The sequence below is a fragment of the Pogoniulus pusillus genome, chromosome 38 (genome assembly GCF_015220805.1).
Source record: "Pogoniulus pusillus isolate bPogPus1 chromosome 38, bPogPus1.pri, whole genome shotgun sequence".
Taxonomy (NCBI): domain Eukaryota; kingdom Metazoa; phylum Chordata; class Aves; order Piciformes; family Lybiidae; genus Pogoniulus; species Pogoniulus pusillus.
In genome coordinates, this window is record NC_087301.1 from 2,772,124 (window position 1) to 2,799,905 (window position 27,782).

Below are 27,782 nucleotides of genomic sequence, written 5' to 3' on the forward strand. Positions count from 1 at the left end.
ACAGGGGTGTGTACTTCTGATAGGCTTACACAGCACAACATGGGCATAGAGGCAGACCTGACCAACTGCCTCTCTTAATCCCCCTCTTTGCACAGCTTGTTCCCAGGGCTAACAGCCTGCCCCCTCACACAGCTCAGAGCTTTCTCAGCTTCTCTGCTAGCCTCTCAAGGCCACTTTTCTGCAGCTCTGCCTTCTTATCAGAATGGCCTAAGTCTGTTCAGTTAGCCCTGATCAAAGCCCAACACTGGAAGCCTAACACTGGTCTTCAAAATATGCATAAATTTCATAGAACCAACCAGGTTGGAAGAGATCTCCAAGCTCAGCCAGTCCAACCTAGCACCCAGCCCTATCCAGTCAACCAGACCATGGCACTAAGTGCCTCATCCAGGCTTTTCTTGAACACCTCCAGGGATGGGGACTCCACCACCTCCTTGGGCAGCCCATTCCAATGCCAATCACTCTCTCTGCCAACAACTTCCTCCTAACATCCAGGCTATACTTCCCCCAGCACAACTTGAGACTGTGTCCCCTTGTTCTATTGGTGGTTGCCTGGGAGAAGCCCCCCACCTGGCTACAATGTCCCTTCAGGTAGTTGTAGACAGCAATGAGGACACCCCTGAGCAGACCATGGTGAAGAGAGGGTAGATGTTTTCTTTGACCATCTTTAGTGTTATAAGGACTAGTTGGTATCAGCTGCACCTTTCTAGGCCATGTTGGTACTGCAAACCTATCTGATGCTGTCACTAAGTTAGGTCAACCAGGCCAAGCAGATCCTAACAGTGGCACTTTGAGATTTGCTGTCAAACTTTTATTGGCTTCTCCTCACTCCATTCAGTTCAGGCCTTTCCTTTTTTCATCCTGAGTGGCAAGCAAATGCTTGGAGGTTGTCACCTGTTTGTGGTCAAGCCAAGAGCAGAACACAGAGCTGAATCCCAGGAGTACATCCCTTAGTGAAACCCTCACAACTCCGAGGTGAAAAAACTACACCCCTTGAAATCAGTGGGAATTTGGGGGTGTAAATTGGACCAGGACATCTCCCTCGAGTTTATAAGCCCCATCCTGGGCCAGCAGTTTGTAAACTCGGCAGGGAAAAGATTCCCTCTCATTCCAGGTTGCCTGCCTCAGCAGCAATTACCCTTGACTATCCCAAAACCTCCTGCCAACTCCAGCCTGCAGACGTGGATATCCCAGACAGGCAGAACTGGGCAGGAATGTCTCTGTGGAGTGTTTTTTGGAAGGGCAATGTAACAGAGCTGCTGCAAAATAGGAATTTTCTGGGTTTCAACTTCTAAGAAAGAAATGAAAACAAAATAGCTCATTCTGAATCAATATGACATGAAAGTGCATCTGGACCCTGCAGAGCACCAGGAGAGTTATAACTGGGGTCCACTTCATGCTTGTTGTTGCCTGTGAGCTGTGCCCTTTGATCATACCACACATGTCCCAGGAAGCACTGCAGAGTCTCCTCTGACACGTGCCAGAGGATGGAGCTGGTTCAACACACCAACAAAAAAAGCCAAAGTACACCAGAAGCAGCACTAAGTACCTGATCCAAGTTAGAACACCAACCCGGGGCAGAGGACATTCTCACCAGCCCAAAACTTTGCTGTTTTCCTACTCTGCTTTATGGTTTGAAAGAAGGAGAATCGCTCAGAGTGGCTAAAGAGCCTACATCTGCTCAGTTGGGTGTTAAAGGCAGTGCAAGGAAAGGTGACACAGTGGTGCTGGTACCTGCTGGGACGATGACTCTCCTCTCATTGGTGGTCATGTTGGGAGGAGGTCCATTCTTCTCATCCATGTAGGTGCTGTAGCTCATGGGGTTGGACTCTGTCCCTGCTCCGACGAGTTTGCTGCATTTGTTCACGCTGCAGTCCACTGGGGACTCCCTGAAACAGGAAAGCAGAGAGGTGAGCTTGGTGTTTGCTAGCATCCTTTCATCCCTGCTGCAGCACAAGGGAGGTTGAGCTTGCAGAAATAGAGTGTCCCAGAGGGGGGAGTTCAGAATCAGAATTGACCAGGTTGGAAAAGACCTCTGAGATCAACCAGTCCAAGCTATCACCTAACCCTTCTCATTAACTAACCCATGGCACTAAGTGCCTCATGCAGCCTCCTCTTAAACACCTCCAGCCACAGCCACTCCACCACCTCCCTGGGCAGCCCATTCCAGTGCAAATCACTCTCTCTGGAACAACTTCCTTCTAACATCCAGCCTAGACCTGCCCTGGCACAGCTTGAGGCTGTGTCCCCTTCTTCTGTTGCTGGCTGCCTGGCAGCAGAGCCCAACCCCACCTGGCTACAGCCTCCCTGCAGGCAGCTGCAGGCAGCAATGAGCTCTGCCCTGAGCCTCCTCTCCTCCAGGCTGCACCCCCCCAGCTCCCTCAGCCTCTCCTCACAGGGCTCTGCTCCAGGCCCCTCCCTGCTGCCCTTCTCTTGACATTTTCCAGCACCTCAACATCTCTCTTGAATTCAGGAGCCCAGAACTGGACACAGCACTCAAGGTGTGGCCTGAGCAGTGCTGAGCAAAGGGGCAGAAGAACCTCCCTTGTCCTGCTGCCCACACTGCTCCTGAGCCAGCCCAGGATGCCATGGGCTCTGCTGCCCACCTGGGCACACTGCTGCCTCATCTTCAGTTGCTGTTGACCAGAGTTAAAGGAAGTTTCTTCACAGGCCTGCCCTGGGCTGTCCCACAATGTCACACGGTGATCTGTGAAGCAGGAGTCTCATGGAATGGATGTCTGACAATGAACCCTGCTGGATCAAAGGCAGTTGGAGGTGCAAACAGCAGCGCCTCTCCATGGCCATGGGCCTGCTGCTAACCCAGCCCTGCCAGGTCTCCACTCAGCCATGTCCCTCAGCACCACATCTCCATGGCTTTGAAACCCCCAGCAGGGATGGGGACTCCCACCCCTGCTCTGGGTAGCCTGTTCCAAGCTTGACAACCCTTTCAGGGAAGAAACTGTGCCTCACACCCAACCTAAATGTCCACTGGTGTGACCTGAGGCCATTCCTCCTCATCCTATACCACACATTGCTAGGGAAAAAAGACTAACCTCCACCTCTCTCCATCCTCCTTCCAGGGAGGTGTAGAAAGCAATGAGGTCTCCCTGCAGCCACCTTTTCTGAAGCTGAGTAACAACCTCAGCTGCTCCTCAGGATTCCTGCTCGAAATGTAACTGATCTTGTCTGTTCTTAGCAGTCCCAGGCCTGGCTGCTTCTTGGATAGGAAATGTAGAAATCTTTGGTGCCTTAGGCATGAGTCAAGAACTTCAAACCACAGAAACTGTGTGTGAAAAAATGCTCTGGCTCCAGTTTTACTTCTGAGTTGATGGAGTGATGAGGAGGGAATATTTAGCAACTCAGGTGGCACTGTGCTGAGACCTGGACTGCACACAAGCCCCTGGCAAGCAGAAGGCTTTCTCTGTCCTGCTCTGGGAGAATTATGAGCCTCCAAACCACAGATAGCAAGCACAGGTTTTGTTTTTCTCCAGCTGCTGTAGCAACTCGAGTTTTTTCCTCTGGAGTCACTTAAAATATCAATCCACAGCCTGCCACAGGCACATGGCACAGCACAGCCTTCAAGAGCATACCAGAGAAGAGCAGTCCTTATTGCCCTCACCTTTACAGCACCCCAGGATCCCAGCATGGTTGGAAGGGACCTCTGGAGATCATCCAGTCCAACCTCTCTGCTAAAGTAGGGTCACTCACAGCAGCTTGCCCAGGATCACAATGTTCAGGTGGGTTTGAAATCTCTCCAGAGGGTACTCCACAACCTCTCTGGGCAGCCTGCTCCAGGGCTCCAGCACCCTCACACCAAGGAATTTTCTCCTCCTGTTCAGATGGAACTTCCTTGGTTCCAGTTTGTGCCCATTGCCTCTTGTCCTGCTGCAGGGCACCACTGAAAATATTCTGATCCCATCCCCTTACCCCTCAGCACTTTAGCTCTTGCTGAGCATTCGTAGAATCAAGCAGGTTGGAAGAGAGCTCCAAGCTCAGCCAGTCCAACCTAGCACCCAGCCCTGCCCAACCAACCCAAGTGCCCCAGCCAGGCTTGGCTTCAACACCTCCAGCCACGGCCACTCCACCACCTCCCTGGGCAGCCCATTCCAATGCCAATCACTCTCTCTGCCAACAACTTCCTCCTAACATCCAGCCTGAACCTGCCCTGGCACAGCCTTAGGCTGTCTCCCCTTGTTCTATTGCTGGGTGCCTGGCAGCAGAGCCCAACCCCACCTGGCTACAGCCTCAGGACTCTCAGCCTTTCCCCCTCACAGAGTTGCTCCAGGCCCCTCAGCATCTTTGTTGGACTCTCTGCACAAGTTCCCTGTTTCTCTTGAGCTGGGGAGCCCAGAACTGGGCACAACTCTCCTGAGTTGGCCTCATTAGGAGCAAGTAGAGAAGGAAGACAACCTGCCTCGACCAGCTGGTCACACTCTTCTTCATGCCTCCCAGGAGACCGTTGGCCTTCTTGGCCACCAGCACACGCTGCTGGCTCACGGTGACCTCGTTGGCTACTTGCAGTGAGCTTACAAGAGCGCATCAGAGCGCAGCCTCTAAGCACAGCCAGCTCAGAGCTGGTATCCAGTGCAGCTTAGAGCAAGGCTTTAATCACACAACCATCCTTCTTCCCTGCCAGAAGCAACACAGCCTGGGAGGAAACCACTTGCTGAAGGGTGAGAGCTGTGACAGTGCACCACCAAATCCCACCCTCTGTGCTCAGCTGGCAAGGCTTCCGAGGCTGGACACCAAACAAATTCGTTTCTTAATCTGGATGGAGGAGGGGAGGGGGAGAGGGAGAGGGAGAAATTACTGAAGTTCAGTGATCATGGCTGGGAGATAAATGCTCCACCGAGATACTGGGAGGCAGATGGTAATTTTTTCCTCATGTCTTGCTGAGGGAAGGTTGCTTGAAAATGGAAATAAGATGTAGAACTTACACATGTTCAAACTTAAGGTTTTACTATTTTGCCTACTGTTTTTCCAGGCAGGGAACCAAAATCCGCCTTCAGAGAGGCAAACTGCTGAAGGTTTCATGGCCCCATGGCAGTGGGAGCAGAGCCTGGGCTGGGACAGCAAGGTTTTCACAGGGAGTGGGATCACAGGGTTGGAAGGGACCCAAAGAGATCACCGAGTCCAGCCTAGCTCTCTGATGGAAGCCTCTGTCAGGTGTTAAACACTGCCTGCTCTGTCAGAGAAAAAGCTCCGTGGCAGGCACAAAGGATTTTACTGTCTCCTGAGGGACAGGCTGCCCTGAGGAGACTTGGTGAAGTGGCAAGAGCAGCCCTGCTTCAAGGTGTCCGAGGCTGCTCAGCTTAGTGCTCACTGTCCCTGGGAAGCGAAGGAGCTCCTCAGTTGGAGCCCAGGTGCTGACTCCAAGTGGTGTGGGCAGCTGCACCATCCCACACACAAACACCAGGCTGGCAAAGCCCCTCAGGAGCACCAAGTCCAACCTAGAACCCTGCACTACAAGATTCACCTTAAACCATAACCCCAAGCACCACATCCAAACCACCCTGAAACACTCCCAGGCTGGGGGACTGCAGCACCTCCCTGGGCAGCTCATTCCACTCCCTGACCACTCTCTCCAGGAAAAACTTTTTCCCAATGTCCAATCTAAACCTCCTCAGCCTCAGCTTGAGGCCATCCCTGCTTCTTCTGGCTCCAATTCAGATCCTTACTTCTGAGTCCTCTGTAAGCCAACACTTCCTACCAGATCCAAAGGGAGACTTTCACAGGGAAGTGAGCCAGCACTACCAGACTGAGCCATCTTTGCACCTCCTGAACCGTGGCTATTTGCAGCTCCGTGCCTGATCTACTCCAGGTTAAGACAAGGGATCTAATCCTTTCTTCTCTAGATCTAGTTTAAATCTTCCTCCTTTTGTTCCAAGCCATCACCTCTTGTCCTGTTCAAACAGGGCCTCCTAAAAATACTGTCCCCAGATTTCTTGAGGTACTGAAAGGCTCCAAGAAGGTCTCCCTGGAGACCCTGGCCCACATCTCCAAGAAGGTCTCCCTGGAGACCCTGGCCCACGTCTCCAGGCAACCCTGGCCCACGTCTCCAGGCAACCCTGGCCAACTGACCTCATTGTATTCCTTTCTAATTGTCTCACCAACCTCACTGTATAACTTTCTTCCTTCTTTCCAGTCTAAAACTATCTCTTCTAGTTTGAAACCATCACTCCTTGCCCTGTCACAACAGAACTTGCTAAAAAGACTGTCTCCATCTTATAGGTTCCTATCTTGGCTACAAACCTTTTCTATAGGCTCCTCACCCCCAGTATATGCTAAACCAGTTGCTTGTGTAATGCCCATGTGGAGCTAGAGGCTATATCCAGACTCTCAGATAAAGATGTCTTCTAAGCCCCTTATCTGCCCAGGAGCATACATGCTCTCTGCTGGCATGAAGAAGACCACAGAGCCCTGGGCTGTCTCTCTTCTCTCTGCTAAGCACTGTGCACATTCACATGACAGATACAGCCAGCTACCGAAATAGCTCCAACACCAAGATATCTCCTCGGTGGTTTTGTGATGATTTTCCACTTTGCAGACTCTGGGCTTGGCAGTTAAGGCCCTGCCTGTCCTCTGCCTTGCTCTGTTTGTCCCAGAAGCCAAAGCCAGACAAGCAGCTATCAGAGATGCATCTGAAATGAAGTTTAGGAGGCTGAGGTACCCTCACCAACCACTGATTTACCACTTGGGATCAGAAGCCACTCTGCTAGTGCTAGAGGACGTTCAGTGTGCTCTGTGTACCTGACAGGGCTGTGGCCATGTGTCTGCACAGATGCCTGCCTTCCATCTGAGGAAGCTCTCAGGATGGTTGGATCCACAGCTAACTCCAGTGGGAATCTGATAGCAGGAGCACAGACCTCACTGGGAACAGCGTTACCAGAACTGACCTGGGCAGGACATTGAGCTGTCCTTCAAGAAAGTTCCATGGAATCTTTGGTGGCAGCAACTGAGAAGATCATTATTTCATACAATGGAACCATGGAATTGGATTAAGTGGCCCCTAAGGATCATCTAATCCAAACCCCTTGCAGTCAGCAGGGATATCTGCAGCCACAGCAGGCTACTCAGAGCCTCAAACAACCTGACCTGAAATGGCTCCAGGGATGGGGCAGCTCCCACCTCTCTGGGCAACCTGGACCAGGCTCTCACCACACTCAGTGTGAATAATTTCTTCTCTAGATCTAGTTTAAATCTTCCTCTTTTAGTTCCAAGCCATCACCCCTTGTCCTGTCCAAACAGGCCCTGCCAAAAAGACTGTCCTTGGACTTCTTTAAGTACTGAAAGGCTACAAAAAGCTCTCCCTGGAGCCTTCTCAGAGCCTTCTCTTCTCCAGGCTGAACAACCCCAACTCTCTCAGCCTGTCCTCACAGTAGAAGGGTTCCAGTCCTCAGATCCTTACTTCTGAGTCCTCTGTAAGCCAACACTTCCTACCAGATCCAAAGGGAGACTTTCACAGGGAAGTGAGACAGCACTACCAGGCTGAGCCATCTTTGCACCTCCTGAACCATGGCTATTTGCAGCTCCATGACTGTTCTAATCCAGCCCAAGACAAGGGATCTAGCAGTGTCTTAGCAGAAGGCAGATGCAGCAACACAAGGAAGAATCCAGTGTGAGGAACAACTCCAGTGTCAGGAGGGAGCTGTGAGCCATGCACAGTGTGCTCAGTGAGCGTAGCTCCCTTCTTAGTCCAGGCAGCCCCAGGTTTGCACAAAGCTTTCCTCATTATTTGGGTGAGGAGATTTCAGATGCCAGATTAGCCCTTGGCTTCTCACAGAGCCTTCAGCCTGTGGAACTGCTGGACTCAGGCTGTGGGCAGAAAAGGTTGTGGCTCCAGGAAGGTATTGGATATGGACTGCTTTCAGAAGACCTCCTCGCTGTGGGAGTGACAGAGGCCAAGGAATATGAAGCTGAACTCATTCCCACTGCCTGTCCAAAGACTCTTCGTTCCAGCAGCTCCAGTAGCAGTCTCTGGGGATGCCAAGAGTTTGGTTTATGCTAGACTGGCCAAAATGGACAAGCAGCTAGCCTGGCATTGACTAATAAACCCTCTGTACAGCTCCAGCCTGCGTTCCAGGTCTCTGGAAATAAAGCAATTTCTGTCCCAGAGCCTCTGTCTAGGAATCACCTTTGGCTGTCATTTGAAAGAGCAAACTGAGGGATTTCAGTGCTTTCTCAGCCTGACACAGCTGTGCTCAGTGGGATATTTTCTCCTTTCTATCCCTGTCTTCCTGCCCTTATATTGCTCTTTATTTTCCCTTTCACAATTTGTCTCTTTTTGGTCCAAGTCCCCATTGGGTCACCTCAGTTCTAATCTTCACACTTGAAATGAGATATCATTAATATTTCTTTTTGCCCAGTGAAGGATGTAAGAACAGTCAGAGTGTGGTGCTGCTCTTGGGAGTAGACAGAGACAGCAGGGTAGAGTCCTTAGAATGGTTTAGGTTGCAAGTGACCTCAAGGATCATCCAGTTCCAACCCCCTGCCATAGGCAGGGACACCTCCCACTAGAACAGGTTGCTCAAGGCCTCATCCAACCTGGTCCTGAACACCTCCAGCGATCTACAACCACCCTGTGCAACCTGTTCCAGTGCTACACTACCCTCACTGGAAAGAATTTCTTCCTAGCATCTAACTTAGATCTCCCCTCTGCCACTTTCAACCCATTACCACTCATCCTGTCATTACAAGACCTTGTCAATAGCTGCTCCTCCACACTTGCACCTAAGTGGACTTTGTAGCTGATATCGTGGTGTTAGGTTGGACTTGATCTCAGAAGTCTTTTCCAGCCTCAGTGATTCTGTGACACCTTGAATGCTGTGTCAAGTTCTGGGCCCCTCAATTGCAGAGAGATGTTGAGGTGCTGGAAGGTGCCCAAAGAAGTGTAACAAAGCTGGGGAGGGGCCTGAAGCACAGCCCTGTGAGGAGAGGCTGAGGGAGCTGGGGGGGTGCAGCCTGCAGCAGAGGAGGCTCAGGACAGAGCTCATTGCTGTCTGCAGGGAGGCTGTAGCCAGGTGGGGTTGGGCTCTGCTGCCAGGCAGCCAGCAACAGAAGAAGGGGACACAGCCTCAAGCTGTGCCAGGGCAGGTCTAGGCTGGATGTTAGGAGGAAGTTCCTGGCAGAGAGAGTGATTGGCATTGGAATGGGCTGCCCAGGGAGGTGGTGGAGTGGCTGTGGTTGGAGGTGTTGAAGCCAAGCCTGGCTGGGGCACTTAGTGCCATGGTCTGGTTGGTTGGGCAGGGCTGGGTGCTAGGTTGGGCTGGTTGAGCTTGGAGCTCTCTTCCAACCTGGCTGATTCTATGATTCTATGACTTTAAGCCTGCTCTCAGCAGTGCCTCAGGAGGAGGCTCACTCTGGAAAGGAGCAAAGAAGGCTAAGAGACCTGTAAAAAGGGTGGGAAAAGACACACAGGTGACAAAGCTCCAACGGCATGAGGAAAGCAGAGAAGCTCAGCAGGCTCTACAAGAATTCTGTTTACCACATACAGGTAAGAGCAAAGAGTAGCTGGGACTAGAGCATGGCAGCAAATCCCACTAGAGGGCTCACATGCTTCTAAAAGGGGATTATTATTCTTCTAGGCACCACAGACAGTCTCTTTGCTTTGTTTTGAGAAGATTATTGTGGCATTAAAATGTTTTGAGTTCCCTGAACCTTAGGTTATTTCAACATTCTGAGGGAAGAGGATGTCCCCAAAGCATCTTCAAGGCACTGACTTCATTATTTTAGCCATCCAGTTCCTGAATGGATGCAAAGAGAGATTGAAGGTGCACAAAACATCTTCCAGGACACCCATGGAAGAGCTGATCTTGGAGTTTTTGTGTGCAGTGCTCCAAATACAAGACCACAAATGAGACCATTTCCCTCTGCCAAAGCCTGAAGGGGTATAAGAAGCACAGAAGGTTTTGATTTTTGTCTGTTAGATTTTAAGTGTTTGGTCCAAAAATGAGTAGCACTGGGGACGGTTCTGAGCAAGCAGCTGCCTGTGAAGACAAAGAGAGATTTTGAGGCCATGCACTGGAGCCAGCTCTGATAATCATAGAAGCATAAAATCTCTGAATGGTCAAAAGGGACTTTTAAAGCTCCTCTATTCCAACCCTCTTGGACTAAGCAAGGACATCCCCAGGTAGACTTGGTTGCTCAGAGGCTCATCAAGCCTGATCTTGATTGTCACCAGGGATGAGGCTTTCATCACCTGCCCAGCCACCTGTTCAGATGTTCCACCAACTTGGAGGGCCTTGCAAAAAAAGTCTTGGAGAGATTCTTCAAGACTCCTTCTCCAACCCCGCTGAGGCTCAAACCAACTTACAGAATCATAGAACCAAGCAGGTTGGAAGAGAGCTCCAAGCTCAGCCAGCCCAACCTAGCACCCAGCCCTGACCAAGCAACCAGACCATGGCACTAAGTGCCCCAGCCAGGCACCTCCAGTGCCACAGCGACTCCACCACCTCCCTGGGCAGCCCATTCCAATGCCAATCACTCTCCCTGCCAGGAACTTCCTCCTAACATCCAGCCTAGACCTGCCCTGGAACAGCTTGAGGCTGTGTCCCCTTCTTCTGTTGCTGGCTGCCTGGCAGCAGAGCCCAACCCCACCTGGCTACAACCTCCCTTCAGGGAGCTGCAGCCAGCAATGAGCTCTGCCCTGAGTCTCCTCTTCTGCAGGCTGCACCCCCCCAGCTCCCTCAGCCTCTCCTCACAGGGCTGTGCTCCAGGCCCCTCCCCAGCCTTGCTGCCCTTCTCTGGAATAGAATCATCAGATCATTCAGGTTGGAAAATATCTCTTAGATCATCAAGTCCAACCTTCTACCCAACACTACCATGCCCACTAAACTATGCTCCAAAGTGGAACATTTACACTGGTTCTGGCCACCTCCAGGCATGCTGATTGCACCAGTTCCCTGGGTAGCCTATTCCAACCACACAGCCAGACCTGCTTCTGCCAGACCTGTTTCTAGTTGCTGAAAATAAGAAGAAAAGCTGGCCACTGCTCCTTGCTGTCACCCAGCTCCCTTCACTGCCACCTTCCCTCAGCTTTATCACTCCCTAGAGCACATGAGCCACCCTCCCACCAAGCAGCCAACACTTCAAGCCCAGGTGAAGCAGAGGATAAAGGCTGCTCCCTGAATAAAAGCAGCTGGACTACGGCAGGAGGGTGCTTGAAAAACAAGGGAGAGAAGGAGAGGCAGGCAGGGAGGGAGGGGGAGCAGGGTTTGTTATTCAATCCACATTGAATTTGTGTTGAGCTTGGCGCTTGCTGCTCAGATCAGGTGTCAGTTTTGCCAGGCAGCTGATGGGCAGAGGAACAAGCAAGCAGAGTGGCCCAACCTGGAACAAAGAACTGTGATGGACGCGTGGGGAAAGGGCAAGCTTTAGCCACGAAGAGGAGAAGATGAACGAGCCAGATGAGTGGTAACGTTTCTTGGGTGGATTGGAGCTCTTGTGCTAACAAGATGTCAAAGGCAAGGCTGGAAGCTATCTCAAACCAGTCTTTTCTTTCCTCCTCACAGGTCAGGAAGTTGCTACCTCTCTTTCAGAAAGACACTCTGTTGCTGCCTAAGAACTCTGTCACCTTGAACGAGCCCATAAAGGAGGATTTTGTTTCTGCCCAGAGCGAACACACTTCTGGAGAGTTTTTCTTCCCGTGGGCACCTGAGCCCTTGCAGTTGTTAACAAATCAGTTTGTCAGAGCAGTCTTGTTTCCCTTTTCTTCTGAGCAGATGAGGAAACTGGAACACAAAGATCACAGCCCCACCTGTTTCATTCCCAAGCACAGCCACACATACACTGAAGTCTGGATGTACAACTATCCACACCTGCAGGATCTACACAGAACATGTCTCTAAAGGACCTGAAAGCACAAATTCCTGCTGCCTGTGGTAGCTCAGTAGATGTGACAGGACCACTTGTTCCCTCAGCCCTCCAAAATTCATCAGGGAAACAGACAAGCAGTGTAATGTTGGTCTGACTATAGGTGTAAGCACCTGATGCTTCCTCACATGATCACAGGAGCCTGTTGCCTGGGCCACAGGTGAGGCTGATTCTGCCACCTTGGTTCTCATCACTGGACAGCTCAGGTCTGCACAGCACCATGCTAGGACTGGATGATCTTGGAGGTCTCTTCCAACCTGGTTGATTCTATGATTCTCTGCCTAACCCCACTCTTCATTGCCCTCTTGAAGACTAAAGGTAGTCCTCCTGGCTACCAGAACACCCTACTTGCCAGGACTTTCAAGATCCATCCTTTTGCTTCCGTTTCCCAGAAATGCTCTTTGTTGTTAGGCAATCACTGTTTTTCCCATCTTTCAGCCTCAGTTGTGAGACTGGAAACACAAGAGCAAAACTCCACATAGTTCTCATGAAGTCCAGAAATTATACTAAGGCACAAGCAAGGCAAGATCAAACTGGGTCTACGAATGATTCCCATCAAAGCCCAACTGACGCAGAGCACTTTATCGTAGAGTGAAATCAGCATCTACTCTACACTTACCAGGAAAAACAACACGCTGCTGTTTGAAGCCTTCAACACCAGCAGCTCACTAGAGAAGCCTGAAAGTGTGAGGCTGCTTTCTGTTTCATGCTCTGCACTTTGCTGGCTTCTCAGAAACCAGGAAAATAGGCTGCTAGAGCAGCTCTGAACTCCTTCATTGCTTAACTGCTCTTCGTTAACCTCAAACAGCTGCTGGAGGTGTTTGTGCCTACCCCAGAAGGTTTTGTCCAACAAGGTGAATTGTTTCCAGGGTCAGGCCCCCCTAACTCCTTGGCTAACAGGTATAGAAGGTGTAAAACAGCCAAAGTCCCTTCGATAGTCCCACTTCTCAGATCTACTCCTGAACTCTCCTGTGCACCCCTGCTCACACACATGCACACAAAAGCTTTTTGCTTTGTTGCAGAATCCCAGAATCCCTGCATGGTTGGGGTTGGAAGTGACCTCTGGAGATCATCCAGTCCAGCCCCTCTGCTAAAGCAGGGTCACCCACAGCAGGTTGCCCAGGATCACAGTCTTAGGTGGGTTTGGAAGCTCCCCAAAGAAGGAGACTCCACAACCTCTCTGGGCAGCCTGCTCCAGTGCTTCAGCACCCTCACACCAAAGGAGTTTCTTCTCCTGTTCAGATGGAACCTCCTGGGTTCAAGTTTGTGTCCATTACCCCTTGTCACGTTGCTGGGCACCACTGACAGGAGGCAGGCCTCATCCTCTTTCCTCCCACCCTTTAGCTCCTCCTGTGCATTGACCAGATCCCCTCTCAGGTTACTCTTCTCCAGGCTAAACATCCTCAGGTCTCTCAGCCTCTCTTCCTCACAAGTCGCTCCAGGTCCCTCAGCATCTTTGCTGGACTCTCTCCATTCATTTCCTATCTCTCTTGAACTGGGAAGCCCAGATCTGGACACAGGACTGCTGCTGCAGTCCCACCAAGGCAGAGTAAGTCTAGGGCACCTCATAGGCTGCCATAGAGAACCTCACTCTGCATAACCAACTCCATCTTCAAGAGTCTCTTGAAGACAGCTGTGGGATGCTGAACCAAGTGACAGATGTGTCATTTACCACAGTGTCTGCAGCATGGGCTCTGTCCTGGCAGTCTGCTGTCCCAGCATCTGTGGAGCCTGGAAAAGCTACATGCTGCAGGACTGTGAGAATGAGATCCTCAGGCCATTAAATAACAACAGAGGCACCTCAACAGGGGCAGGTGCTACACAAAGAGAGGAGTCTGTTGACGTGCAGGACAAGAGCACAAATGGACCATCAGTGCACTGCTTTTACTCAAGAAACAGTAGACATGGACAGAGTCTTCCCTTACCTTGATCCATTCATGTGGTCATATTCCCTTTTGACATTGACCCGGACAGGTTGGTTAATCCACTCCTGCTGAGGAGGCAAGGGGTTGATTTTGTGTGGCTGGCCATAGTCTGGGTTCCCTGAGGCTGTCATGTCTGCCTTGGGGAGGTGAGCGGCAGCGCCGTACGTGGAGTCAAAGAGGGACTGGTCGTCGCTCACCACCGACAGAGCCTCCTGAGGAGAGAAAAACCCAAGAGTTCAGCCTCATGACTAAACCAGCAACTCCATTCTCAGTCTCTCTTTGAGCTGGTGAGCACCTGCAAAGGCCCCACAGCTGCCCAGAGCTGTCTGAAATTGCCATCTGCATGGACTGCAGGTTGAAACAGATTCTTTGGGGTCCATCAACCCATATGCAAAGCAGTGGCTTGCTCTGGGTGGGGCAAGAGCTAAGGTTCACTTCACTTCTGCAAACAGTCAAGGTGGCTGCTGGGTGCTGTGGTCATTCTCATCACTCAGTTTCATCTGCAGTTTCACACAGTTACCTGCCCACAGTCACAGAGTCCCAGCACGGTGGGGGTTGGAAGGGGCCCCTGGGAATCACCCAGTCCAACCTCTCTGCTGCAGCAGAGTCACCCACAGTGGCCTGCTCAGAATCACAACATCAGAGAATCAGAGAGTCACAGAATGGGTTAGATCAGAAGGCATCTCAGAGATCATCCAGCTCCAGCCCCCTACCATAGGCAGGGACACCTCCCACTAGAACAGGATGCTCAAGGCCTCATCCAGCCTGGTCCTGAACACATCCAGGGAGGTTGTGGAGCACAGAAGCACAGGGTGGCATCTCTGATCACATTCTATGATTCTGTGCTCCACAACCTCCCTGGGCAACCTGTGCCAGTGTCTCCTCACCCTCACTGCAAAGAACTTCTTCCTAGCATCTAGCTTAAATCCCCCCTCTGCCACTTCAAACCCATTCTTCCTCCTTCTGTCATTGCCAGACCTTGTCAATAGTCCCTCCCCAGACCTCCTGGAGCCCCCTTCAGATCCTGCAAGGCCACTCCAAGGTCTCCTCTAAGCTTTCCCTTCTCCAGGATGCAGAGCCCAAACTCTCTCAGCCTGTCCTCAGAGCAGAGCTGCTGCATCCCTCAGCATCTTGGTGGCCTCCTCTGGACTGGCTCCAACACTTCCATGTCCTGCTTGTGCTGGGGGCTCCAGAGCTGCACCCAGGGCTGCAGGTGGAGTCTAAGGAGAGCAGAGCCAAGGGGCAGAATCCCCTCCCTTGCCCTGTGCCCACACTGCTCTGGCTGCAGCCCAGCACAGGGTTGTGTCTGGGCTGCACTCACACTGCAGGCTCCTGTTGAGCTTTTCATCACCCCAGACCCCCAGGGCCTTTTCCTCAGGGCTGCTCTCAGCCATTCCCTACCCAGCCTGGAGCTGTGCTATGTCCAGATAGGTTTGAAATGTCTCCAGAGAAGGAGACTCCACAACCTCTCTGGGCAGCCTGGGGCAGTGCTCCAGCACCCTTACAGCAAAGAAGTTTCTCCTCCTGTTCAGATGGAACCTCCTTGTTCCAATCTGTACTTGCTGGACCTTGTCCTGCTGCTGGGCACCATTGAGAAGAGTCTGGCCCCATCCTCTTGCCCCCTGAGGGCCCCTTAGCTCCTGCTGAGCATTGATCAGATCCCCTCAGGCTGCTCTTCTCCAGGCTCAGCATCCCCATGGCTCTCAGCCTTTTCCCCTCACAGAGATGCTCCAGGCCCTTCAGCATCTTTGTTACACTCTCTCCAGTAATTCTCTCTCTTGAACTGAGGAGCCAGAACTGGACACAACACTCCAGCTGTGGAGTATATTCCCACCTGCCTGCACTTGCTGCTCCAAGACCAACCAGAGAGACACAGAGCATGTAACATTTCTGGAGTGTCCCTTGAAGGTCTCCACTGCTCCCTGCACAGGGCTGTGTGTGCTGTTTATATTCTGAGGTTACTGGTGAAGGAGCAGCAGGCAGTGCAGGTCAGAGCTCTGGGTGTTAGTGGTGGGATGAAAAATGCATTGCTTTACAGTTTTTGTTTGCTTTGTGGGCAGTGGAGGGCTGCTGAGTTACCAAACTCTGCATTTCTAGAAATGCTTAAAAACAGGAAATTGTCATCCTTTGGCTTTGGGTTTTGTTGGGTTTGTTGTTTGTTTGGTTTGGGTTTTTTTTTGTCTCCCTGCTAAACGTCCAAATGTTGACAAAATGCTTGGACTTTCAGCCTGCTTGCACGGATCTGCCTGGGGTCTGTTCAGTATCTTGACTGGTAAATCTGGATGAGGGAATTGAGTCTAGCATCAGTAAATTTGCAGATGACACCAAGCTAGGAGCAGCTGTGGAGCTGTTGGAGGGTAGCAGAGCCCTGCAGAGAGACCTGGCCAGGCTGCATGGGTGGGCAGAGTCCAAGGGGATGAGACTGAACAAGGCCAAGGGCAGGTTCTGCACTTTGGCCACAACAACCCCAAGCAGCACTACAGGCTGGGGCCAGAGTGGCTGACAGCAGGCAGGCAGAGAGGGAGCTGGGGGTGCTGGGAGAGAGGAGCTGAACAGGAGCCAGCAGTGCCCAGGTGGGCAGCAGAGCCAATGGCATCCTGGGCTGGCTCAGGAGCAGTGTGGGCAGCAGGGCAAGGGAGGTTCTTGTGCCCCTGTGCTCAGCACTGCTCAGGCCACCTCTGGAGTGCTGTGTCCAGTTCTGGCCTCCTCCATTCAAGAGAGATGTTGAGGTGCTGGAAGGTGTTAAGAGAAGGGCAGCAAGGCTGGGGAGGGGCCTGGAGCACAGCCCTGTGAGGAGAGGCTGAGGGAGCTGGGGGGGTGCAGCCTGCAGCAGAGGAGGCTCAGGGCAGAGCTCATTGCTGCCTGCAGCTGCCTGCAGGGAGGCTGTAGCCAGGGGGGTTGGGCTCTGCTGCCAGGCAGCCAGCAACAGAAGAAGGGGACACAGCCTCAAGATGTGCCAGGGCAGGTCTAGGCTGGATGTGAGGAGGAAGTTCCTGGCAGAGAGAGTGATTGGCATTGGAATGGGCTGCCCAGAGAGGTGGTGGAGTGGCTGTGGCTGGAGGTGTTGCAGCCAAGCCTGGCTGGGGCACTTAGTGCCATGGTCTGGTTGGTTGGGCAGGGCTGGGTGCTAGGTTGGGCTGGCTGAGCTTGGAGCTCTCTTCCAACCTGCTTGATTCTATGACTCTAAGTGAAGCTTGACAGGCACCTGGCAGCTTTGGCACAGCCCTGCCTTATTCAAAGTGCACAGCATCATTAAGGCTGGAAGAGACCTTTAAGCTCATCAAGCCCACCCCACCATGGAGACTAAGCCACAGAGCTGTTATCTACAGGGTTTTTTGAACACCTCCAGGAATAGTCACTCCACCACCTCCCTGGGCAGCCTCTTCTGAGGCCTAACCACTCCTTTAGGGAATAAATTGTTCCTCCTGTCCAACTTAAACCTCCTCTGGTGCAACCCTGAGGTGATTTCCTCTCCTACTGCTTGTTCCTTGGGAAAAAAGACCAACACCTACCTCACCCCAGCCCCATTTCAGGGACTTGGAGAGTCAGAGTGTCTGCCCTCAGCCTCCTTTTCTCCAGGCTAAACAACCTCAGTTCCCTCAACTGTTCCTCACCAGCCCTGTTCTCCAGACCCTTCACCAGCTTCACTGCCCTTCTCTGGACCTGCTCCAGCAGCTGACAAGGTCTGTGTGTTCCTTGTGGAGCTGAGTTAACCACACACAACACAGCTGCCATTATGTCTGGCAAGGCAGAAAGTGCACCAGGAGCCTCCCAAACTGAGAAGCTTCTATTACTTCAACATGATTTAGTGGAGCAGAGCTCCAAAAAACAAAAGCAGAGACAGAGTCACCTACTCTGTGGAGCATTCCATAGCCCCTAAATATTGCTGTGTGTGCAGCAGTGGACTGCTGATGGAGGTTCAGACACTCTTTGCTTGGGAAGCTGGTGTGTTGCTAACCCCTCAGTGCTCTCGGGAAAGAGTCCAAATCCTGAGCTTTTAAAAACAATAAATTGTTGCTCTCTCTCCTCCCTGCCCCCAAAGCCATTTCTGAGGTCAGCTTTGCAAATTCTTCCAGACCCAGGAAGGAAAACAGAAGTTCTGAAAGCTCAAGAGAAGTGCAGCTGCTGGAATCCTCTCATTACATGAGTCTAAGCACGGATCAGATGTTAGCAGGCTGCTGCCATCGTCGCCAAAAACATCCACAGTTGCAGTCTACTGAGTGAGGATGAGAATCCTCCTCAGCTTGAAATGAAGCCACTCAGAAAGAGCCAGGTCAGGGCTCAGCCATCACTGTCTCAGCTCTTGTAATAAACCCAAACCTGAGCAGTCCAGAATTTAAGCAGGTCTGAGCACAGGCTGAGAGAGTTGGGGCTCTGCAGCCTGGAGAGGAGAAGGCTTCCAGGAGACCTTGGAGTGGCCTTGCAGGATCTGAAGGAGGCTACAGGAGGGCTGGGGAGGGACTATTGACAAGGTCTGGCAATGACAGGAGGAGGAGGAATGGGTTTGAACTGGTAAAGAGGAGATTGAAACTGGATTTTAGGAAAGGGTTCTTTGCGGTGAGGGTGGTGAGACACTGGCGCAGGTTGCCCAGGGAGGTTGTGGAGCACAGAATCACAGAATGGGATCAAGTCTCTGTTTCCCCTCAGTACAGAAACTGTGAGGTTCTGTGGTACTGAGGGACGTGGTTTAGCACCAGACTTGGTAGTGTTGGGTTAATGGTTGGACTTTTTGGACTCTCAGATCTCTCACAACCTAAACAATTCTATGATTATGGCAGGAAGTGGTAGGAGAACCCCAAATATCTGACTTACAGCTCTTTAAAGCAGCCTCAGCTATGCATCTTACTGGAGCACAGCCCTGTGAGGAGAGGCTGAGGGAGCTGGGGGGGTGCAGCCTGCAGCAGAGGAGGCTCAGGGCAGAGCTCATTGCTGTCTGCAGCTGCCTGCAGGGAGGCTGTAGCCAGGTGGGGTTGGGCTCTGCTGCCCCCACAGAAGGAGACACAGCCTCAAGTTGTGCCAGGGCAGGTTAAGGCTGGATGTTAGAAGGAAGTTCCTGGCACAGATAGTGATTGGCATTGGAATGGGCTGCCCAGGGAGGTGGTGGAGTGGCTGTGGCTGGAGGTGTTGCAGCCAAGCCTGGCTGGGGCACTGAGTGCCATGGTCTGGTTGGTTGGTCAGGGCTGGGTGCAAGGTTGGACTGGCTGAGCTTGGAGCTCTCTTCCAATCTGGATGATTCTATGATTCTGTGATCAGAGGCAAGAAAACCATGGCCACAGCAAGCTGATGATATTACATCTGAAAACACATAGGGCTGGAGATCATCAGTCTGAAAACACAGACACAGGTAGGTTGTTGGGGTCAGTTTTCACAGAATCATAGAGTGGTTTGGGCTGGAAGGGGCCTTGAAGCTCATCTAGTTCCAACCACCCTGCCATGGGCAGGGACATCTCCTACTATCCCAGGCTGCTCAAAGCCTCATCCAGCCCAGACTGGAACACTTGCAGGGTTGGGGCCTCCACAGCTTCTTTAGTTAATCTGTTCCAGTACCTCAATACCCTCGTGGGGAAACAATATGTAGGAAAATGCTTTTTCTACTTACAGCCACTTATCTTCTGAAGAAAGGTTCTTACTGGGGGGTGGGTGGGGAAGGATCTTCCTGGCTTAACCCACCAACGAAACCCTCCAGCAGTCCATCCTAAAGAACAGCCCTAGCCTAGGATCAAGACTTAGGGCTCTATCCAAGTACAGTTATCTTTACACACACAGCCAAGTGCACACTTATCTCTGATGAACCAAATACCTGATGGAGATGCCTGACTCCTCAGGGAAGGATCTTCCTTGAAAGACAAAGAAGCTGTTAGGTGCTGCCTGCAGCAGCAGCTGGCTTCACTGGCAGGATAATGCCACAGGCAGGCAGAGGTTGCAGAGGGCAGCTCTGCATTCTGCTGCTTGAATGAGTCCAGGCTGCAAACTCGACCTCACCTCACACACACACACAGAGGAAAAGAAATTCAAATGTGATGGCTGCCATCACAGCAGGCCCAAGAAGTTACTCAGCCAGGAATCATCTGAGCCAAACCCCTGAGCTCGTCACAGCCACAAAAGCTGCAGGCTGAGGGCTCTGGGGGAACTGAAGAAGCACAGAGGAGATCAGGCAGAGATAGCAGCTCGTAACACCTGCTTGCCACCCCGGGGGGGTGCATGCAAATAGCAAACGAGTGGTGCTGGTTGCATGCAAGGGAAGTTGGGTGGCACCTTGCCAAGCCCTGCTGCAGCCAGCTTCACTGTGGTGTGAACATCTACAGCTTCAGAGGAGCAAAAATAGGGGTAGCAATCTGAGTAGCCTTTGGCTGGCAGGTCAGAGTACAGAGACCTGGGAGTGCTGGTGGCTAACTGCTGCCCATGGCACAGCAATGTGCCCTTGTGGCCAAGAAGGCCAATGGGATCCTGGGGTGTATTAGGAAGAGTGTGTCCAGCAGATCCAGGGAGGTTCTTCTCCCACTCTACTCTGCCCTGGTGAGACCTCATCTTGAGTATTGCATTCAGTTTTGGGCTCCTCAGTTTAAGAGGGACAGGGATCTGCTGGAGAGGGTCCAGTGGAGGGCTATGAGGATGATGAGGGGACTGGAGCACTGCCTGGTGAGGAGAGGCTGAGGGACCTGAGGTTGTTTATTCTGGAGAAGAGAAGACTGAGAAGGGATCTAATAAATGTTTATCAATATCTGAGAGCTGGGGGTCAGGAGGGGGGGACAGGCTCTGCTCACAGCTCCCTGGGATAGGACAAGGAGCAATGGATGGAAGCTGCAGCACAGGAGGTTCCAGCTCAACACAAGGGGAAACTTCTTGCCTGGAAGGGTCCCAGAGCCCTGGCACAGGCTCCTCACAGAGGTTGGGGAGACTTTCATGGCCTGTCTGGATGTGTTCCTGTGTGACCTGAGCTAGATTGTGTGGTCCTGCTGTGGCAGGGGGGTTGGACTTGGTGATTTCTTTGGGTCCCTTCCAACTCCTGACATCCTCTGAGCCTATGACTGCTTGTCCTAGCAGTGAGGACTGCCTGGGACTTGGTTTGACTCCCTTGGAAGAAGCCTGGGCTCTTAGAGCCTACAGACCTAGGTGGGCATGGGTATGACCAAACCTCCACTCACCCTCAGAGCTCTGCTTGGTTAGATTCAGATTTGTAGGACAAGTCTAATCAAGAAGTGTTTTGCTTCAGTTCTGGACAAGGAAGAGATTGAGACTGAATACCAGCAGGCAGATTTCTCTCCCCTGGAACCAAGAGCTGGCAACTGGGAAAGCACACAGAGGCTTTTAAGGTGCTAACATAACCTCACCAGACAGGCCACGGCTCACCAGGGTTCCCCCCATGCTGCTGCCTCCTGGGCTGTGTCCTTGAGCTGGCCAGACTGAGTCTGAGACAGGGGTCTTGTGTGTATTATTCTGTTGTATATGTTACACTATACTGCCTCAGGGAATAGGCTGGCTTCAGATTTTCCAGGCTTTAGTCACATTCCTGGCATAAATGTGGCCAGTCCTGTCTACGGCAGCTCGCGGCTTTGCAGTTTCTCCTTCACTCATCCAGACCCAGGGCTGAGTGCTGCAGCAGGCTGAGGCACACTTTGATTTCATTCACCCAGTTAATGAATTAAGCTGGACATTTGAGCCAGTGCAGGAACAGAATGGATGTGAGAAGCAGCCCAGATGAGGCAAAACATCAGCATTTGTCTCGATGCTCACGGTCCTGGTTATGTGGACTGCACTAGCAACAGAGCCAGCCCCAGGACATCCAAGCATCCTCTCTAGCCTCTGAAAGTTTCCCTTGGAAAAGGCACCTCAAAATTCAGGGGTTTTACATGTCCTTTCTAGCCTCTAAAAGTTTTCCTTGGAAAAGGCACCTCAAAATTCAGGGGTTTTACATGTCCTCTCTGGCCTTTAAAAGTTTCCCTTGGAAGAGGCACCTAAAAGTTCAGAGACTTTACCTTATCCTAGGTTAGATTAAGCTAGAAGCTCCCAGATCCCTCAGCTTGGCTCTGGGAGAAAGGTCCTGGCAACAACAGTTCTGGAGCCCCCAACACAAGAAGGTTATGGAAGTGTTGGAGCCAGTCCAGAGGAGGCCACCAAGATGCTCACAGAGCTGCAGCAGCTCTGCTGTGAGGACAGGCTATGAGAGAGCTCACAGAGCTGCAGCAACTCTGCTATGAGAGAGTTGAGGCTCTGCAGCCTGGAGAAGAGAAGGCTTCCAGGAGACCTTGGAGTGGCCTTGCAGGATCTGAAGGGAGCCTACAGCATGGCTGGGAAGGGACTATTGACAAGGTCTGGTAATGACAGGATGAGTGGTAAGGGGTTTAAACTGGCAGAGGGGAGATTTAAGCTAGATGATAGGAAGAAGTTCTTTCCAGTGAGGGTGGTGAGACACTGGCACAGGTTGCCCAGGGAGGTTGTGGAGCACAGAAGGACAGAATGTGATCAAAGAGGTGTTCAGGACCAGGCTGGATGAGGCCTTGTGCAACTTATTCTGGTGGGAGGTGTCCCTGCCTATGGCAGGGAGTTCAAACTGGCTGAGCTTTGAGGTCCCTTCCAACCTAAACCATTCTATGACTCTAAGAAGAGCTGCTGAGGCAGGAGTAGATGCTTTCAGCCCAGCATCTACAGCTTCTTTCTAGGTGCAGACATCACTTTTCACAAGAGCACTTCATGCAGATGCTTACAGGATCTGGACCAGCAACTTTTTTGTCTTTGTTTTTAATTCCCTTAGTCTAATCTTCACATAAACTGGTTCAGAGCCTATTTTGCCTTGTTTCAGGCTAGATTTCAAGTGGGAATTGCAAGGCTACAGTGCAAGTTGTTGTGTTAGGGTTGATGGTAAGGAGGTCTTAGGGGCATTAGATCCTAGGAAATCTCCCAGGAGAGACCAGGAGAGGAGAAGGGAAAAAGAAAAAGAAGAGACTGCCCAAATTATTGCTGTGCTTTCATACCAGGTTCTCTCTAGGTGCAGACAAAGTGCCATGGTCTAGTTGATTGGATAGGGCTGGCTGCTAGGTTGGACTGGATGAGCTTGCAGGTCTCTTCCAACCTGCTTAATTCTATGATTCTAAGGAGTTTTCGCTGAGTATTGACTTGGAGCTCTTCACATTCACTTTTCAGGCCATAACCACATTTAAAGGGCACTGCTAAAGATCAAAGCTTCATCCTCCTCCACACAATCTGGCTTAGAAGAGAAGAAAAAGCTGGGTGCTTGAACAATCACATGGAAAGATTGCTTCCACCTTAGAGGGCTGACTTCTTTCCGTTAAGAAGATCACTCCTGAAGCATTTTTCTTGAGAGGATGTTGCCAACACATCTGAAGAGCCCAGGAGTAGGATGCAAAGCAGCAAAATGTGAGGCACCAGCAGCAACTAACCTTAGACGTGGCTTGAAGTTAGCAGAGAGGATCCACTCTTTGAGCAGAGCAGCCTTCAGCACTGCAGTTCTGCAAGTCAGCACTTCTGCTGCCAAGCTCTCACACAAGCAGAAATGAGATAAGATCAGATTGACAAGAAAACTAGTCAAACATTATAGAATCATTGAATTGTTTCAGCTGGAAAAGACCTCTAAGATCATCGAGTCCAACCATCAACCCAACACCACCACTGGCACCAAAACGTGTCCAAAGGTACCATCTCCAGGTGCTTTTTGAACACCTCCTGAGATGGGGACTCCATCACCTCCCTGGGCAGCCTCTTCCAATGCCTGGCCACTGTCCCTAATCTCCAACATAAACTTCCCCTGGTGATTTCCTCTTGCTTTATTACTTGTAACTATGGAGAAGAGACCAAACTCCACCTCACTCAGGAAGTGACAAAGGAGCAGAGCCTGTGCTGGTCTCAGGGTGGCAGATTTGGATGGACTGGAGCACTGGATTAGGAGGCAGAGTCTTATTCTCATCCCTGCCCTTGAGTTTTGGCACAGTTTTCAGTGAAGCAATGCTCTTGCCACACCTTTCATCTCCTGTTGGTCCTGTTGGCCTGATCCATGTGCACTGAGAGCTTCTCTAAGAAGCACAGAGCCTCATCCAGGGCTGTTAATGGAACACAAACAGGAATCTTTTGGACAACTCAAAGCAAAACCTGGACTGCAAAGCCACACTCTTCACAGAACAAAAAGAAAGGCCTCCTTTCCAGCACACTTCTCTTCGAGGTTTGTTCACTCTGCTCCACCTTCCTTCCAGGACATTATGTGATTGCTGCAGGGAGTCCACAGAACTCCCACTGGAAAATCATAATCACAAGCATTTGATTGCTCACAACCACAATCCAATCTGGTGCCCTTCACAAGCAATTTCATCCTGCTTCTACAGCCCAGATTTGCGGGCTGCAGTGAGCACCAGAAAGCCATTACAGCAGTGGGCTGGGAGCTGCCAAAGCAAGATGCTCTTTACTTCATCTGGCTACCTGTGCAGCAAGACAAAAGCTCTTCAGCATGAGAGTGGTGAGAGCCTGGAATGGGTTGCCCAGGGAGGTGTTTAAGGCCAGGCTGGATGAGGCTCTGGGCAGCCTGATCTATGGAAGGATGCTCCTGCCCATGACAGGGAGGTTGGAACTGGCTGATCCTTGTGGTGCCTTCCAACCCTGACTGATTCTATAATTCTATGATTTATGTTACTTACCAGCTAAAATGATGGGATTTGGATTGTGGCAACCCAAGGGCTGATAATCTGTGCCACAGAGTGATCCCTGCCCTGAGAAGGAGGGATGGGAGGAGACGTGGTCCTGTTTTCCCTGCTTAAGAAGGCAGCAGCATCTGCCTTAGTGAGACCTCAGCTGGAGTACTGTGTCCAGCTTGTGAGCTCTCAGCACAAGAAGGACCTGTTGGAGTGAAGCCAGAGGAGGCCACAACAGTGCTGTGGGAGCCAAAAAAGAGTACTTTCTGAAATTTGTCCTTTTCTTATTGTTATATGTTCATTACTCCCACAAAATTTCATATTGGGGGGATAAAAGAAGGCTGCTAAGGTGATGTTTTGTTGTTCTGAGCTCAAAGAGTCTCAAAAAGGAAACAAAAAGTAGATCTTGTTTTCTATTTCACTTTTCAGAAGAGCACTTCAGGGACATGTTTATAGGATCTGGACCAACAACTTTTCTTTTTATTTCCCTTTCCCTCAGTCGAATCTTCACAGAAATTGGTTCAGAGCTTATTTTGGTTTGTTTCAGGCTAAATCTCAAGTGGGAATTGCAAGGACACAGTGCAAGTTGCTGTGCCAGGGTTGATGGTAAAGAGGTGTAGGAGCACTATCTCCTAGGAAATTTCTCATAGCAAACTACAGGATCAGGAAAGGAAAAGAGGAAAAGGAAAAGAAGAGCCTGCCCAAATTACTGCTGTGGCATCTTGACTGTTTGAAAGTAATATGGTGACCACCCTGAGGAGAGGGACTTGGGTGTGCTGGTGGATGAGAAGCTCAACAGGAGCCAGCAGTGTGCACTTGTAGCCCAGAGAGCAAATCAGAGGCTGAGCTGCATCAGAAGTGTGGCCAGCAGGGTGAAGAAGGCGATTCTCCTCCTTGGCTCTGGTGAGACCCCACCTGGAGTACTGCACCCAGTTCTGGAGCCCCTATTACAAGAAAGATGTGGAGATGCTGGAGTGTGTCCAGAGCAGGGCCAGGAGGATGCTGAGAGGGCTGCAGCAGCTCTGCTGTGAGCACAGACTGAAAGTGTTGGAACTGTTCAGTCCGGAGAAGAGGAGGCTCCCAGGTGGCCTTCCAATATCTGAAGGGAGGCTGAGATCTGAGGTGTCTGGCCATTAGCAGATGAGGGACTTACCCCAGCTTCTGTTCCTAGAAGGCTTGGGGCAGCTCCTCCCCACTTCTACCAGCCAAGGCACAGTGAGATCATAGAACAATAGAATGGTTCAGATTGGAAGGGACCTCAAAGCTCAGCCAGTTCCACCCCTCCACCCTAGGCAGGGACACCTCCCACTAGAATAAGTTGCATAAGGCCTCATCCAGCCTGGTTTTTAACACCTCCAGGGAAGTTGTGGAGCACAGAATATGATCAGAGATCCCATGCTGTCATTCTGTGCTCCACATCCTCCCTGGGCAACCTGTGCCAGTGTCTCACCACCCTCACTGCACAGAACCCTTTCCTAACATCCAGTTTGAATCTCCCCTCTGCCACTTCAAACCCATTCCTCCTCCTCCTGTCATTACAAAACCTTGTCAACAGTCCCTCCCCAGCCCTCCTGTAGCCTCCTTCAGATACTGGAAGGCCACTCCAAGGTCTCCTCAAAGACCTTCTCCTCTCCAGATGATTCAGGATGAGTATTAAACCCTGGGTGCACAACGCTGAGCCCATCTAAAGCACTGAAGCTTTGCCATCAGCATGGCTCGAGCCAACTTCCTTTTTAATTGTTCTGGCAGCTCATTTAACTCCAAAAGGCTTCACCTCCACAAATTAATCAGTGTGGCTTTGCCATGCCAGGAGGAGGACTAAGTGATCTTCTCCAGATCTTTGCAGCCTTTGCTGTGTATTACCACTCTCCTCAACCCATTTACTGTGCTCCTATCACCTGCTGATCTCTGCCCACAGCTCTTCTGCCCCGAAATTGCTCACCAAGAACAACTTGCTGCTGCGTGGGCGACTGCTTTCAGAGCTAAGCAGTCCACCTCGCTCTAGTTCATCTCCTTCTTCAGTTCCTTTGTGTCTTTCCCCCTCCCTCAGCCTTGTAAAACAGCCTTGTGCAGAGCAGATGCGTTTGTAAACAGAGACACATGGATCTAACTGCGAACATACACACTCTGGTAAATATTATTGTAGGGGTTTTATGGCCTTTTTTGCTGCTGAAGACACATGGAGAGAAACAGAGAGATGGCTTCAGAGCCTGGCTCCCTGACAAACCCAAACTATCCTGAGGAATAAATGCAGTCTTCTGCTATGCAGCAACTCTCTGCTGACCTCAGCCGTGTCCTGAAGCACCCACTGCCTGGCTCCTCTCCTTGGTGTCCTGCCAGGGGCTGCTTTTCAGAGGCAAATGTTTCATCACTTTGGCCACAACCCCAAGCAGCACTACAGGCTGGGGAAAGAGAGGCTAGAGAGCAGCCAGGCAGAAAGAGACCTGGGGGTACTGGTAGATAGCAGGCTGAACGTGAGCCAGCAGTGTGCCCAGGTAGCCAAGAGAGCCAATGGCATCCTGGCCTGGATCAGGAACAGTGTGGCCAGCAGGACAAGGAAGGTTATTCTTTCCTTGTACTCAACACTGGTCAGGCCACACCTTGAGTGCTGTGTCTGGTTCTGGGCTCTTCAATTCAAGAGGGATGTTGGCACACTCTCAAGCTGTGCCAGGGCAGGTTCAGGCTGGATGTTAGGAGGAAGTTGTTGTCAGAGAGAGTGATTGGCACTGGAATGGGCTGCCCAGGGAGGTGGTGGAGTCGCCATGCCTGGAGGTGTTGAAGCCAAGCCTGGATGAGGCACTTAGTGCCATGGTCTGATTGATTGGCCAGGGCTGGGTGCTAGGTTGGGCTGGCTGATTTTGGAGCTCTCTTCCAACCTGCTTGATTCTATGATCAGGAGCTTACAGACTGACCAAGCTTCAGACAAATCAAGCGCACTTTAAACTGTGTTTGCCACTCAAAGGAGGAGGTTTTTGGTGGTGTTTTAACTCACATTAGAAACTGAGTCTATGTAATCATCCTGATGGGGATGTTGGCCACATGCAAAGAGCAATCAAATCTTTTCAATAGAGCTGATTCATCCCAGAAAAGAAAACAGTAAAAGGAGAAAGCCAAAAGTACTAGAGGGGTTGTGATGAGAGTGAGTTTGTCAGATCCATGTTTGTCAACATCTGTGATGTTTGTTACATCTTCCAAGGCAGCCTCTTTAACAGGCTGCCTTGGAAGAGGATAAAGAGGAGACTTAAAAGCATGAAGGTGTAGGTGTAAAGCACAAAAATCACAGAATGGTTTGGGTTGGAAAGGACCTTGAAGATCATCTAGTTCCAACCTCCTGCTATGGGCAGAGACACTT

The 27,782-nt window shown here is 51.2% G+C and overlaps 1 protein-coding gene across 2 annotated transcripts in view; it reads right to left on the bottom strand.

Annotated features, from left to right (window-relative positions):
• The window catches only part of FLI1 (Fli-1 proto-oncogene, ETS transcription factor), a 112,690-nt gene that overhangs the window by 32,612 nt on the left and 52,296 nt on the right, over positions 1 to 27,782 (bottom strand). For both annotated transcript variants that reach the window (XM_064173140.1, XM_064173141.1), the window contains exons 3-4: positions 13,794 to 14,005; positions 1,732 to 1,886 (exon numbers count right to left, since the gene is read on the bottom strand). In XM_064173140.1, the coding sequence (XP_064029210.1) occupies positions 1,732 to 1,886; positions 13,794 to 14,005 (367 nt within the window). The remainder of the gene's footprint in view (positions 1 to 1,731; positions 1,887 to 13,793; positions 14,006 to 27,782) is intronic.